Source organism: Nyctibius grandis, chromosome 31 (assembly GCF_013368605.1).
Source record: "Nyctibius grandis isolate bNycGra1 chromosome 31, bNycGra1.pri, whole genome shotgun sequence".
NCBI lineage: Eukaryota > Metazoa > Chordata > Aves > Nyctibiiformes > Nyctibiidae > Nyctibius > Nyctibius grandis.
The window spans coordinates 1,579,314-1,595,211 of record NC_090688.1 but is presented as its reverse complement, the minus strand read 5'-3'; the positions used below and the strand labels follow the sequence as shown (position 1 = coordinate 1,595,211).

At 39.1% G+C, this 15,898-nt stretch overlaps 1 protein-coding gene across 1 annotated transcript in view; it reads left to right on the top strand.

The window, feature by feature from the left end:
* The window catches only part of AP3D1 (adaptor related protein complex 3 subunit delta 1), a 44,878-nt gene that overhangs the window by 15,106 nt on the left and 13,874 nt on the right, over positions 1-15,898 (top strand). Inside the window, exons 3-19 of the mRNA XM_068420567.1 lie at positions 178-258; positions 1,004-1,084; positions 3,040-3,147; positions 3,497-3,626; positions 4,973-5,112; positions 5,386-5,459; positions 7,223-7,272; positions 8,898-8,947; positions 9,357-9,405; positions 10,167-10,312; positions 11,719-11,867; positions 11,958-12,188; positions 13,003-13,234; positions 13,716-13,861; positions 14,002-14,143; positions 15,077-15,148; positions 15,762-15,837. Coding sequence (XP_068276668.1) covers positions 178-258; positions 1,004-1,084; positions 3,040-3,147; positions 3,497-3,626; positions 4,973-5,112; positions 5,386-5,459; positions 7,223-7,272; positions 8,898-8,947; positions 9,357-9,405; positions 10,167-10,312; positions 11,719-11,867; positions 11,958-12,188; positions 13,003-13,234; positions 13,716-13,861; positions 14,002-14,143; positions 15,077-15,148; positions 15,762-15,837 — 1,957 coding nt within the window. The remainder of the gene's footprint in view (positions 1-177; positions 259-1,003; positions 1,085-3,039; positions 3,148-3,496; positions 3,627-4,972; positions 5,113-5,385; positions 5,460-7,222; positions 7,273-8,897; positions 8,948-9,356; positions 9,406-10,166; positions 10,313-11,718; positions 11,868-11,957; positions 12,189-13,002; positions 13,235-13,715; positions 13,862-14,001; positions 14,144-15,076; positions 15,149-15,761; positions 15,838-15,898) is intronic.

Sequence of the window (15,898 nt, the reverse complement as noted above, 5' to 3'; positions counted from 1 at the left end):
CAAGACTTCTTTCACTTACTGCGAGTGGCGTAGAGTGGAACATTACTCATAAACCTGAGATGTCTTGTAGTATTGTCTTTGAACTCTCGTTACATCTTCAATTTTGTGAGGTATCGTGACCTGTTTTCTTGAGTCTCTTATTTCAGAAGTTTGTTCTCTTGGCTTCTCTGCTCACAGTTACAGATGCTGGGCTATGACATCAGTTGGGCTGCTTTCAATATTATTGAAGTCATGAGTGCATCGAAGTTTACATTCAAAGTGAGTTCTCTGCGTAACTACGACTGTACTAGCCAAGCTGTTTCAGCACGCCATTGGTACCTCATCTTTTGGTTTGCTTTCATCTACACAGAAGGGAAGCAGATTGTATTTGTTTCTAGTATATGGATAATACTTGGCCTGCTAGTATAGGCTTTTTCTACCAGATACCTTTTATGAAAAAACAGGGTGTCTGACAGCTATTTTTATTTGAAGACCACCTAAGATTCCTAGTAGCAGGCATATTTTATTTTGTAATAGCTCTTATAATTTTTCTTGAAAGGTTTTGTTCATGCTCTGTGTTGCAGAGCTTTTCCACCAAACAAGGTTGAATGTTACTTCCTAAGGAATAGTTTCCAAATTGAGCTTTAGTACTTGAAAGTCAAGAGTCAACACAGACAAAATAAATGTAATATTCTCCATTTCTCCTGCTGACAATCCTACCTAATTTCTGCATCTTTGTGGTCATTGAACCTGTATGTTCTAAAAAGTAGAGAAGGTGAAGCTAGTCTTAGTATCCTTAAGACAGATGTGTTATCACTAGAGATGTTACTTGCCTGAGATTATTCTTTCTTGATATAAACCCTTTTTTCTGTAGAACCCTGTCCTGCCTCTTCTGATATGCAAACCTCCTGCCTAGTTTTTAATCTTTCTAATTTTACTAATGAAGCTACCAGTTGTTGTTCATCTAAACATTGTCTAAACTTATTTTAAAAAAGAATTTTTTTTTCTCCTTGCCTTTTTACAGAGAATCGGTTACCTAGCTGCCTCTCAGTGCTTTCATGAAGGGACTGATGTAATTATGTTGACTACTAATCAGATCCGAAAGGTAAACTTTTAACTTCAGTTCTCAATTTTTTCTTGCACTGTCTTCCTACTTGTATTTTCAAATCTGTATGAAGTATTTCTCTTTTAGAAATATAAAGGTGTTTAAGTAGGAGTCTATTTACGTGGTTTACAGTCTACTCTCATTCCACAAGCTGAAGAATTGATAAAACACTTGGGAGCTGTCCATAGGTGTCCCTCGTGCTGTCTCGTTCCAGCTCTTGGTGTTTATTCATCACAGTGAATGGTGGCAGCAATAACCTTTGTTAATATTTCTGGTCTCTTAGGCAGCCCTTATAAGAGTGTAATGGGTAAGAAAAATGCCTCCATTCCTGAAGTAAAAAGAACAGTCACCTGGCTCCACAAAATTTCTGTTTGTGAAAGCCTGTTTTCTGCTGGCAATAACAGATCAAACTTTTGACTTCTTTTGTATAATTGTGTGTAAAAATAGTGAAGAGTGTATGTAAGTTGTGCTCTGTATTAATGTACCAAAATGCATTGTATTCATTGTCATAGAGCTTTAGTACTTGAATTTTTTCAGACTTATTGGGTTGCAGGATTGTTTTCCTTTCTTCAGATTACAGATATATTTTTAAAACTCCTAAGTTTAATTTTTTTTAAAGTATCACTGCTTTAAAACTTGACTGATCCAGTACAAGATGTGCCTACATTTTTACCATCTAAGTAGCTAAAATGTCTTTTACTTGCTTAAAAAAAGATCAGTGGGATGTTAGCCAGTATCTTTCCTACAGACTTAGTGCTTTTCCCTTTATCTTTTAAACTCTTCTGCTCTGACAAGTGCATATTTTTAATAATGTCCATCCATTTTCTTTATTATGGATACTTTGTTATACTGAATTAGTAAGTTACTTAGGCTACTCCTTCCTTTTTGTGCCCAAGTTTTTACTTAAAAGCATCTTTCTTTATGCCTTTGCACGTTTCACTGACCTAGCAACTTTGTATTTTAAGGGGTTATCAGTTCTCCAAACACATTAAAGCCAGAATGAATTGCAATTTCGTTGCTTCTCAAGAAGTAATTTTATTATTCTTAAAGTAGAATCTAGTTTCTTACCACCTCCAAAAGATTTTTTTTAAATGAGATGCAAATGGCACAGAACTCTGAAGGCCTGGCTGTGTTTAGCTCTCCTAAAGCAGCCTCCGTGTACCTGTGAATCTGGACGGTTAATCCTGGTAGCTCATGGGGGAATGCTCTGGACAGTTCACGTCACATTTTTGTTTCCTAATAACCACAGTTAAGGAGCGATGGTGTGATGCTCTGTATTCAGTGAGCTCTGGTTTTATAATCTAGACTTGAACATACTCAGGTATGAACATTAATACTGTTAAGAGTCTGAAGTTTAGAAATACTTGAAAGACTATGTAGGATACTGACCACAAAGAAGTCCAAAGAAACTTGATCAATAAAATGTATTCTACACTCTAGCTTGTGTTGTGTCTTTATGGACTGGAAATTATGGTGCTGCCAGCAGCTTGGAAGGAAAGTAATCTCATATCTCTAATAGATTAAGCTAGGACACTTAAGCACTCAGCAAGAGTGCCTGTTCCTAGTGAAGTCGATGACAGTTGGGCTTTAACTTAGCAGGTTTAGTATTTAATACCAGTTTTTTAGTATTTTAAGCATTTGTGATCATGTCATGACTTTTTTAAAAATTATTGGCCATTCCTAAAATACCACCAAGGTACAATATCTCTAATTGCTTTTATGCTTTGGTCATCCGTCTATTGTTTAGTTATGATTCCTCATGCCCATTATTAAACCTCAGGCTAGCTGTATTTTAGCAGGTGCTGGAGGACATTCCTGTTAATAGTTGATATAAATATTCCCATGAAGCAGAAGCTCTGCCTCATATGTGTTGAGTGAATTAAACTGGTCTGAGAAAATTGTTTCCTGACATCCTGTGTGATCTTAAATTTTTGAGCCTGTTTTTCCTTTTTTAGGATCTGAGTAGCCCTAACCAATATGATACTGGAGTTGCACTGACTGGCTTGTCCTGTTTTGTTACTCCAGATCTTGCCAGGGACTTGGCAAATGACATCATGACACTGGTGAGTTGATAAGATTGAAATAACTTTTTCCTGTAATTACTGAATGTTAAATTGTTCAGATCTGGTAAATATCTGTTAAATTTAGAACTGTTGCATGTGAAAACTTGTGCTTTCTTCCTGTGGAGGTTTTGGGGAGCCTTTACAGACGTTAGCTCAAGAGGATTACCTTGAATATTGCTGTTAGCTTTGGTGATAATTGACAGTATTTTGCTCTCTCCTCAAGTTTTCTAAAAGTAGTTGAGTCTCCCTGGGAGAAATTTTGAGACAGCGATGTGGATGTACAGGCCTTGAGATGAACTCTGGGAAACCAGATTTGCTAAGAGCCTGATTGCAATTCTTTCATTGACAGATGTCTCATACAAAGCCTTATATCAGGAAGAAGGCAGTGTTAATCATGTACAAAGTTTTTTTGAAATACCCAGAGTCCCTCCGTCCCGCGTTTCCACGCCTTAAAGAGAAACTTGAAGATCCAGATCCTGGTGAGTGGATTTCAGTAAATTACTTTTGCTCCAAAACATCTAGGTGTACATGCTTTTAGAGCTGGTGGAGAGAAGAGCACGTGAAAAATGCTGTAGTCAGCTTTTGGGTTCTGATTCGCCTGTTTAAAGGGTAGATGAGCATATGAGAGTTTTGACAGATGTTGCAGACATTCTTTAAGGTACTTTCAAATACATTTCAAACCCAAAGCTATTGAAACTATATCAGTGGATTAAACCTTAATGGGACAAAGCTACTTAATGATTCCTGGTTTGTTGCTTTCTGAACTTAACTATATTTCAGCTGATTTCAGGTTTTGGGTTTTTGGTGTTGTTTCCTGTGCTCTTTTGCAAAGCTGCAGCTGTTGGTTTGCAATGGATGTATTTAAAATAACTTCACGTCACTTAGTAGGGTTTTTCTTTTTCTATTTTTTTTAAATTTAAGCTTTGAGTGCAGACTGCTGTTTGGGCCCTTCAGTACTGGGTCAGTCCAATTCAGCTCCAGCACAGGGAAGCTGCAGTTGCTCTGTATCATATTCACACTTCTACTCGCTCTTCCCCTTACGGTGCCAAAATGCCATACACTCGTTTCAAGAATTTTGTGTGCGATGCAGTTCTGTGATCTCCAGTTGATTTGCATGTGTGTTAAGAGACATTTAATTGCATATACTGGACTAATTTGGTGCGGGCGTGTAAGATGCGTGTTTCAGGGACAACGTTTTTAAAAAATCCAAAACGCACACAGCCCTACAAACAGAGGAAGAAAATACCTATTTATGATGATTTATGGAAAAAAGGACTGCTCTCCACTAGAAGAGCCAGACTCTTTAGACTAAAAGATTCCAAACTGAGAACAATCAATTTAGAGACTGAGCAATTAAAAAGGAATGAGCTTGTCCAGTCAGATTGTTTAAGGATTCGTTATTTTTATGTTTGTAGTTAAGCGTGTCTAAATAATACATTTTAAAGAAACAAGAGTGTTTGGAAACTTTATGGTGGGTAGGATTATTGACTGTTGTGTTGTCTGTGTCCCACAAACAATCTATCCACGGTGAAGGGGGAAGGAGGCTGGCAGTGTCCTGTTCTTTCTAATACTGGACTCAAAACAGATACCCAGCTTGGTGATATATTAGAAAATAGCCAAAATTAAATAAAATCCTTTCTCAGTTTGTTTTTGCATTCTTGTGTTTAGTTCACTACCTCATGGCTGGTGATGAGGCTGAATCATTCCTCTTGGACACATAAGTCTGAATCTTCAGCTGCTTTTGTTCGGGGGGTTCTGCACCAGAAACTTCAATTACAATTAAGGCGTTGATGAGATTCCTGCTTTTCCCACTTCTTTTTCCCAGGTGTGCAGTCTGCTGCAGTAAATGTTATTTGTGAGCTGGCTCGACGCAATCCCAAAAATTACCTTTCCCTTGCTCCACTCTTTTTCAAGTTGATGACGTCGTCAACCAATAATTGGGTTCTCATTAAAATTATAAAACTGGCAAGTATTCTGGATCTATGTTTACAGGATTGGGGTTCTTATTAAATTACCTTGGGTGTAAAATAGATTTCTTGCTTGGAGGTATATTTACTGTTAAATCTGAGTAAAAAGAAACCAGGAATGTCTTCTAGTGTTTGTGAACATAACCAAAGAGAGAAAAATCTTTTAATATAGCTTTGTTTAAATATCATAAGCTGCAATTTAAATCATGTTTTTAGACTCTTTAAAAGCAGCTGTTAATTCACTTCCTTGTCTGCACTTCTTTTTTAATAGTTTGGTGCTCTTACTCCATTAGAACCTAGGCTGGGAAAGAAACTGATTGAGCCTCTGACCAACCTCATCCATAGGTATGTACAACAAATGTTATTCAGGATTGGTGAAGTGCCTGTTAGGTGGGTCAGTAGCTAGGTCTGCGGACACATTTCTGAACTTTTTCGTGTATCTCGATATATTGGCTTCAAGTCTCAAAAGATAATCACATCAGGACTATTTCTGAAAAACCTGAGTGAGATAAAATACCTTAAAGGAAAGTCTTTTGGTGTCTGACTGTCAGCATGAATTTTTCCAAAGCATGCATGAAAATTGAGGCAATTTGCTTTCCTTTCACTTCACTTTAAGCCAGAGATGACTATGGAGAATGTATAAAAACTCTGGCTTAAAAAAAGCTGAGCTGTTTATTTGCCTCTTCTATTCACCTACACACATTTGGTTCTTGACTTTTTTGGAAGTGCCTTACACACCAAAGCAGTATGTTAAAGTTCCTTCTCATACCTTTATTAGCCCAGACATGTTTTGGAAGAGGTTCCTTTAATATATGTCCTAAATATAGATTAGATAAATTTGAAGGTATTGCCTTGTCCCTTGTTAAAGCTGGTTTGTTAGTGTTGTTTTGGATCTAACTCTGAACTGAAGTCAGAAAATAGATGTCTTGGAGGGAATACCTGTATTTTCCCAGCTATGAAAAGGAAATGTGATCTTATGCATGAGTAGTTAAATTAAAAGATTAGTTTCTCTTCATGTGGCAGAGCAAGAAGATAGATGGGAATGAGCAAATTTTAAACAGATATATGTGTGGCCATAAGAGCAGCTCTAACCAAACAATTTCTGTCCATCCTCCTACTATACCTTTAAGGCTGGTTCAGAGCAAACCTGCCAGCACCCTTGCATCCAAATACCTGAAAAGGGTTTTTGCAGTGACAAATACATACAAATTCCCCAGAAACAGTACTTGGCCAGAAAAAGCAGGAAGATGGACAGTATGTCTTCAATCCTGACTCTGCCTCCTGTCCCGAACTTGCACATTAGTCAATCATTTTATTAATTGTGAGGACTTCAATCCTGTTCAGTTTGGTCTCCATTCATTTGGGATCTCATATCACTTACAAATAAAGCAAACCACGCTGCCATCCACCGTGAAACGGATAGGGAGCAAAAATGGCTGTCTTGGTTCTGAGCGTACTAGAGTCACGTATACAGTGTGTGAGTGACCTTCACGGTGTCGCTTCTGGCTGCTGCCTCCAGAGCTGTTTGCTCATTACCTTTGCAGACCTTGCTTCTGGAGTCTGCTCCTTTGTGATTTGTGAGGTTTGCTGTGTTCCCCTCTTGTGTAGATCAGGATTTGTAAGTACCTTCAAAATCCTCACAATTGCACTGTGTGTGTGTTCAACTGGCAAAAGTCAGAAGTCTGCTGTTTGTGCAGGACTCGTTCGCTTTGGGGAGGGAGACTTGGGGTTCTCCATCTGCCTGCCTTATCGTGAATTTTTGACCTTGGGCAGCAGATTTGATTTGATCCTTGGACAAGATTGCTTCAGTGCTCTGTAACTGGTACTGAGGTTTTGAGTAACCGCTTCCTTCCTCATTCCTTGTGTTACAGTGCTGTTACTTCCTACTTCTCCTAGAAGATTATTTATTTTTTTAAACATTCAGTAGCTCTTCCTCCCCCCAACAGTTTTTGAGTGAGAATCGTTTCATCTAGTTTGAAGGTATATGGAACAAAATACTGGCAATTTCTTGATTAATTAAAGGTGTTATCTAGCTCCAAGGTATTGCTGACAACTCTTCAAAATGTGCTGGTTTATTCCTTATTTAAAATACTTGATTTCTGTTTCAGCACCTCAGCCATGTCTCTCTTATATGAATGTGTGAACACAGTAATAGCAGGTGAGAACTGAAATTTGTAACCTAGAAAAAACCATTATGAACTTTGTCATCAATTAACACCATCTGTAAACCTTTTTTTAACTTAATATATTTTATAACTGAAATAAGTTGCCTGGTAAACTTTTATTTGTGTCACTGTGTAACTGTAGCTGAAATACTTTGTTGTCAGTTGACGCTGAGTTACTACAGCTTTGTCATATTTGCTAAAGGCTGAAACAAAGTACAGACAATGAGTGATTATTTAGGTGTTGCTAGAACTACAAAGTATACCAGCAGCAACAGAATGAAAATATGATTGATGCCTCATGGAAACTTTTGACAAAGTTTTCTTATGTGATGAAGGAGCAGACTTATTTTTTAATTCTACAGTTTCACAGCTTGGTGTAACTCCTTAAAGGAGGTCATTTGAATCATTGATTTACAGTTTAAATTTCTGGGGAAGGGATGTGAACTCCATAATGGGGATGGAGAGAGAAACGAAGGCAAAAAGGGTAACGCAGCTCAGACTTGGCACTTCTCTGTCATAGCGTTGGAAGTAGAGGGTTATTGTCATCCACACTGTGGCCATAAATCTGCCTCTTTTGGGTGGTTTGGATGATGATGCAGGAACTTGCTGTATTGGGTCCGTTCAGAGAGGAAAGGGTGATCTGTCACTCACTTTGCGTTCGTTCATTCCTTCAGGGAAATGTGAGATGACATTATCATGGGGAGAAAAATAACACAGAGGTTAATTCTACTGTGGATGAGTGTGCTTCCCTGAGATACAATCAGATAATTCTGTGGTTTAAAGGGAAATTCACACACCCAGGACACCTCAGGGACTGTAATGTGAAACTCAAATGCAGAAAATGAGATGTGAAGCTGTGTGCCTGGGTTGGAGCAGCACCTTGTGCCTGCCAGCTCTGTGCCTGACCCTCAATGATGGCATCTAATGCGCCTTCTCTGACACGTAGCTCTGTGGGGTTATGGAGAGCAAAAGGCCACTATACTTATTAGTCACTAAGGTCAGCATGTGTGACTTGCTCAGTACGAGTTGGGGTTGGCATGGACATGCTCTATGACAGCAGCAGTTAACAAAATAACAGCACCTTTTCTGCTGTGGGGTTATGTGCTGCCAGAGCTTTACAAATGGCCAATATAATCAACAGTGGGACCTGATGTTTGCCTTGAGTCTCTTGCTGGCTTGATTAAAGCGCCAATCTAATTACATTAAACTCTAGGATCCATTGCTGCATCTTGTTACGTTAGGAAAGTGCACACATAAAAATTCGGCTATACAGTAGCTGATGACATATTTTACAGTCTTGGCTGCTATGTGAAATCAGTAAAGCAAACCTTAATGAGAGCAAAGCGTAATGAAAAGCAGCTTTGACCTGGCTGTTCCAGCAGTTCCGACCTTTACATTTTTTTTCCTGCCCTGCTATTATTACTCTTAAGGTATATGAAACGACAGGGTCTGTAACAACCTTCTCTCCTCTCCCAGACCCCCCAAAAGTCCAAGCAAACAAACATAAACTGTCATCTTCCCTTGTGAGCTGAGCTAGCTGTTGACCTTTAGGTGTTGTGTTATTTCATTCATTCAGAACACAGCAATACTAACTGAAATTTGTGCTTGTGTATTTCAGTTTTGATCTCTCTGTCCTCTGGGATGCCTAATCACAGCGCCAGCATCCAGGTACAACGCTGGGGTTTGGTGCAGGTTGTTTGTTCTGCTCTACTGTGTAATACCAGGTGTTATGGAGAAACAGGATTGTGTTCCTCTGCCAAAAGTTAAGGCAGTAGCTCCCTGAAGCGCTCTTACTTAAGTAGAATCCTACAGACTGAAGCATTTTCTGTATAAATTCTCTTCTTTCCTTTGCTCTAAAATGCAGATTATTCTCATTTAGAGTTTCCAGACTCTCTTACTCAACTGCTATTATTAGTACAATCATACAGAGGTTCCTTTTGTTTTGGAATCTGTTAATGCAACAAGACCCTCTTACCTAGAGGCCTCTGGTCTTGGTAGAATGCTTCCTTGTGTATTGAGTAAACTGTATGAAGGGTTTTAAGGCGTGTAATAAGCATGATGTGGTCTTTTTTTCCAGCTTTGTGTTCAGAAGTTAAGGATATTGATAGAAGATTCTGACCAGAACTGTAAGTATGTTGCCTTGTCTTCATGGAAGCTTTTAGCAACCAACCACTGGGGAGAAATTGCAGCAGTCTTAAAACAATGAGCTGTTTCTCCAAACAGCTTGTTCGGTATTGTAGTGCCTGGTACGTTGTAAATAATTGCTGGGGTTTTTTAATGTGGAAATAATTTTTGATACTGAGCACTTCTTTATAATGAGCTGTTTTAAAATAAAGGAGATTATTACTGCTCTTTGTGGTCTTGTAAAACTAAAACAGTTCTCTTTCCATGCTCTGGGTTTTCCCTTTTTATAAACTTGCTGCTTGGAAGGTAGTGAGGGGTATTCTGTAGTGTGACTGACTTCAGTGGCTACAAAGAACAGTGGCAAATCCTTTTTTGTGCAAACCTTTTTCCCACCTTATGAATTTTTACCATTGAGAACAAGGCTCCTGATTCATACACCAGTCTTGTTAGTGCTTTTAAAGCTGTGTTCATCCTAGGTTGCCTGTTCTCAAACCCCACAGTTTCTATATAAATCAATTATAAAACTTGAGGTGTAAGACAACTGTAATGCACATAATTACATATATATTCTTCGTGTGTATGAGATTATGAAATTAAAGATCATAATCTGTGATACACTGTTTCTCAAAAATTCTCTTCCTCATCATAGATTTTTCAGTCTATTAAAGCTGGTTTCAGTAGAAGCACTCAGTATTAAGGTTTCATGCTCAACACAAAACAGTGTTTCTATATTTGGAAAGAAGTTTTATTTTGTCTTTCACAGTGAAATACCTGGGACTGTTAGCTATGTCCAAAATCCTGAAAACGCATCCTAAATCAGTTCAATCTCACAAGGATCTCATTCTCCAGTGTCTGGATGACAAAGATGAGTCTATCCGACTGAGAGCTTTAGATCTCCTGTATGGCATGGTATGTTCCTACGTGTGTTTCCTTTCCTCTCCAGCCCCCGTGACCCTTTAGTTAGGAGGCTGATGTTTAAGAAAAACATGCAACTTTCTCTTCCCCTCTCCCCAGTAGTCTTGTGATAATAACTCCTGTATCTTTTCTGGCACTTTCAACAAGTAAAACATCTGGCACGGTGTGAGAGGGCTTTAAAAACTTTGATTCAGAGTTTCTGAGTTCAGGTGCTGTGGAAGTTACCCAGAACACTGCTTTTCCAATGCCTAAACCTTAGCTGCTCCTTTCGTCCTTTGTCTACATATAAAGTGGACTGGAGGCATACTGGGATAGGTCTGTGCTGCTCTGGGTTGCAGGCCACGTTGCAGCACACCATAGGTCAGGTTGACCTAAGTTATGCAGTCTGGGAAACAGTCTGGAGCACTCTGAAACAGGAGAAGGCAGTTTTAAGCTGCTTTATCATCAAATCTGCCCTCACTGTAAATTTTGTTATGCCTTTTCATGACATGTACAGAGTCTCATTCTGTTTGTTCTCCTGTGTGCCACCAGTTTTGTGCATGCACTCTGCAGCTGTGCAGGGCAGGTTATAAAATGTGCATAGGCTACAGGGGCAATCTTGGAGCGACAACATTTGATGTCCAAAAGGGCCACAGTTATGACTTAGATAGTAAAGTGCCTTTCACTCAAGAGTCTCTGCCCCCCACACACGTGCATAAAGGGATCGTGAAGGGCATGTCTCATAGTTTCCTATTTTAGAGGAGAAAGTGAAAAGTAAGAAGGATGCCTCTGTCTGGTACTCCTCAGGAGATCGAGAATGACAGGACAGTGGTTTTAATGTTGTTGCAAAGAGAATTGGAGTTTGTTCTTAGTTCTGGAGGTTGAATTCTGCTTGTTATGTCTTTAATTAAAAGATAACCTAGGAGAAAGAGTCTACCATTTTGCTCAACTGGTGATACTTACTGAATATTTTGGTGGCTTTAATTAGATAAATAAGTTTCCAGAGCAAGTTAATACAGCTATGTTTTGAAATACTAGATTGCTGCTGGATGTTAATGACTCTTAACTTTGTTCGGTTTAGAAGCAAAAATGTTTTAAACTATTAAATTTACTACCTGGCAGAAGATTCATTTTCTCTTGGATTTCTGTATTGCTGCTAGTAATCCTTGTTCTCAGATCTCCCACAGCATGGTCTTGTATACTTGTGCTGGCTGTGCTTTGATAACAACACTGAAAAGAAATAAACAGGTTCCTTTTTGATTGTGACTGAAACTGGGGCCTAGAGAGATGGTCCTGATTTGTTGTTAATGCATGACACAGGTCCATCAGAGAGCTAGCAGCTGCTTTAATGAAATTAGAAGGACTTGACGGTATGGGAAATGGCTTAGTTTTGGTTCAATCCTTCAATAACTCTTTAACAGGTATCGAAGAAGAACTTGATGGAGATAGTGAAGAAACTGATGATTCACGTGGATAAAGCAGAAGGCACGACATACCGGGATGAGCTGCTGACCAAAATCATAGATATTTGTAGTCAGTCCAATTATCAATATATCACAAACTTTGAATGGTCAGTGTTTTTATGTGTCAACTTTGAGATCATCAGCAATGGATTAATGATTGTCTGCTGATAAAACTGCATCCCTTTCACTTTTTGTAGGTACATAAGCATCTTGGTGGAGCTGACCCGGTTGGAAGGCACGCGGCATGGGCATCTCATAGCAGCTCAGATGTTAGATGTAGCTATCAGAGTTAAAGCGATTCGTAAATTTGCAGTTTCTCAAATGGCCATGCTTCTGGACAACGCTCATCTCATAGCCAGCAACACCCAGAGAAATGGGATCTGTGAAGTGCTTTATGCTGCTGCTTGGATATGTGGGGAGTTCTCTGAGTAAGTGCAAACAGAAAGCCTGACAGACCATGGTACTGTAGGCTCCTTTGATCATCTGGTTTGGTCTCTTCTTGTAAGTGCCACTCTGAACACTGGTTCCAGTTTAAATTCACATAGTCGGTGTGATATTTTTAGGGAACACTGATACAGCTCATATCTTCATCTACCTAAAAAAGTTCTCCAAAGAAAACTGTAGATTAAGAAGCAAGAGAACATAGTCTCCTTTTTCAGTTTGATGACATTTTTGAAAGAACTTTAGCTTTCCATTCGTAATGAACCAGTAACTTTTTCGTGCCTCTTCCCTTTAGTTGTGGGCAGACAATTTTGAATAAGAGCATGAGATTTATTAAAACAAGTGCTATGATCTGCATTCTTTTCTGTGTATGAAGCATTGCCTGCTAGATTTTATTTTTGTTCAGTAAGTGATTGGAAATACAACCTCATTGATGCGAGTGGTGAAGTACAGAATGGCAAGAAGGTAGTTGGGCTGCTCCATCCAGACTGCCAGTGGAGTTGTCACTTAAAAGTGCAAAGTTAGTTAATGGAGAGAATACAGAGCTTGTAAAGGTGGAAACGTGTCCCTCCCCTTCTGTCGAAGGAGCAAGCTGTAAATTCTCCTGTGCCGTGTTACTACTGGAATTTGGAAGGGGAAAATACGCAGAGAGCAAATGATTATGTATGTGTAGTCTGTCCTCTCTTTCTGCAGCACTTTGTACTGCAGCTGAGGTTTTTGGAAAAGTCTTCTCCATGAAGACTGACGAAATGTTGAAATTTCTCAATTGCTGTCTTTCATCTGTCCACTCTGTCTTTATAGACACCTCGAGGAAGCAAACCAAACTTTAGAAGCAATGTTGAGGCCTAAAGTTACAACTCTACCAGGCCACATCCAGGCGGTTTATGTCCAGAACATGGTGAAGCTCTATGCATCCATCCTACAGCAGAAGGAGCAATCTGGGGAAAAGGAAGCAGCTCAGGAAATTACACAGCTGATGATTGAGCGTTTGCCTCAGTTTGTACAGAGTGCAGATCTGGAAGTTCAGGAGAGGGTAAGAGAACAAAATTACTTTGGAATTTATCATACAAAGTCTCTCATTTGTCTTGGGCATATATGTAATTTTCTGTGGACATGCACGCTTTATGTAAGCCATTGTTATCATTGGGGTGGTGTGTTTGTTCTGTACTTTGTGTAACTCAGTGAAAGAGAAGCTCAAGAACTAGAGGACTGAGAAGAGTGGTGATATTTCATGTCAGAGCCCAGATCTTATTCCAGTTTGATACCACCTCTGAAGACTGCTTGCAAGAATTTCACTCAATTTAATTTTAAAATTATGCAAGTACGTAAGGACACAAAAAGGACACAGCTGGAAGAGAGGATTAACGTGGATTTTTTTACATTTGCTCTAAACCTGCAGTTTATGCTGCTGCTCTTAATTCCCTTAATAGTGTAGAACAGTTCTGCTGACTTTCATTGCAGTTGATTTTTTGGTTCAGTTTTAATTCTGAAATTACTTCTGCATTTGTTTTTAGGCTTCTTGCATCTTGCAACTAATAAAATATATTCAGAAGCTACAAATAAAAGAAGTACCTGTAGCTGAGGAAGTAATAGCCCTGTTTGCTGGTGAGCTGAACCCTGTGGCTCCTAAGGCACAGAAGAAAGTTCCAGTTCCAGAGGGGTAAGGTTCCTTCTCTCTCACAAAGCCTTATTTAAACTTTTAAACTCTTAAATAGTAAAGCTAAGTATATGATGAGAAGCACTGAAATACTCAGGGGTACTGAGTCAAGCTGTTTGCTTGTTTCCTGCAATTCTTACCAGCTTGGACCTTGATGCCTGGATCAATGAACCTCCATCAGACAGTGAGTCTGAGGATGAAAAGCCCAAAACAATTTTTCATGATGAGGAACAGAGGCGTTCCGTACCTAGACAGCCAGAAATAGACGAAGAGGAGCTGGCCAGAGTGAGTGAATGTTAAAATGCTTTTCCCTACATAATTCAGTAGTAATGTTGTAAGTGCTACTAAAGCAGTTGGAGCTGTTGTGGATTCTCCGTGTCACCAGGGAGCCATTCTGCTCTCTACAGCCCAGGAAGTCTGATAATGTGATGTGAACTAAATACATGTATTTGAATACAGGTATTTTTTTTTAGGCAGTGTGGAATACAACCAGTATTCTCTTGGAGGTCTAGCTTGCCTGTCTTGTCCAAAGGGGAGCAAGATATCATAAAAACTTGGCCCTTGTTTAGGAGTTTTGAGCTCTTGTGAAAATCTGACCTGTAAACTGTGGTGTCTAGTGCAGTTCCCTTCGTAGTACAGAGTCTTGAGGATGGACACTTGTGCTGAGCTCTGCAACTATTTGGTTTTTACACACCTCCTCCACTGGTGTACTTCTGTTATTCTGTGTGCTCTATATCAGCAGAAAAATAAGCAGCATCTTTGCTCCTGCACTTTAGCAGCTTCTATGAATTACTGTAATGTGACTGTTCTCAGTATTGATACCACCTTTCCTCCTTCTGACCTTTTGGTTTTCATAGAGAAAACTTTTTATTGATAAGAATCGTCACTTCTTCCTCTCTTTGCAAAAAATGAAAATAGAAACATTTGAATTACCATCATAATCTGGTCTTCAAGGAGTTACTCTAGTCTAGAATGAAAAAGCAAAGAAGGATGTTCTAAGGAATGTTAGTTACAGTAGTAAAGGTACTTGTAGTTGTATCCTAGTATGTCTTGTAACTCAGAACTGGTTTATCATACTCAAGCTGCTATGCTGTAGTCTTTTTGCAAGTAGTTATGCATTGTTCAAAAAATTCAAGGAAACTGCATTTTCCACTTTGCCTTTTGTCTCTCTTTGCTCATAAACAAACATTCTAACTACAAATACGCTTTTGCTTTCAGCGTCGAGAAGCCCGGAAACAAGAACAGGCAAACAACCCATTTTATATTAAAAGCTCACCTTCCCCACAGAAGGTCAGTGAGTCTGGATTAAAATCTCTTGGAAGCCTCTCATATAATTGTGCCCCTGTGTCACAAATTCCTGTGCAAGTAGTTTGTCCCAGCTCTGGGTAGTGGAAGGGTTCAGATTGCCAGGCACTTCACTAAGAGCAGTGAGAGAGTGAACCTTGAACATGCTCCTCTTGAACGTGCAGTGTGTTTTATTGATCAAAAGGTCGTTGTGGTCTCTTCTTAACACCTTTCTCAGGGAAAGAATCTGCTTTATTCTCTGTATATCCTGAGAACTGCCCCATTTCCTCAACCTAAATCTCAGAATTTCTCTTTTGAAGTGGCAAGTTATTAGCAATAGAAGACAAAACAAAAATTCTTCAGAGAGTTGCAGCAAGTCTTTTTCAGGGCAGTAGCAGGGTTAAAGAACTGTAGCTAGAAGTAGGGTCTTTTGTAACAGTTACCAGTTGGCTTTAAAATACACCCTGCTACCACACAGGATTTAGTACTGAGCTATTCCATTCCTATCTTTTAAAATGTTCACTTAAAGGGTTAAACTGCTTGATGTTTTGAAATGTGTCTGTTTATGTAGATTTGTACCTAGTAATGCTCAGAATGTAACAAATTTTCATTTTCCCAGCGATACCAAGACACTCCAGGGGTGGAACATATACCTGTGGTGCAGATCGACCTTTCCGTCCCCTTAAAAGTTCCAGGTAACTGCAACTAATCTTTAAAATTAATTACAGAAATTCATTAAGGAATAGTAATAATTCC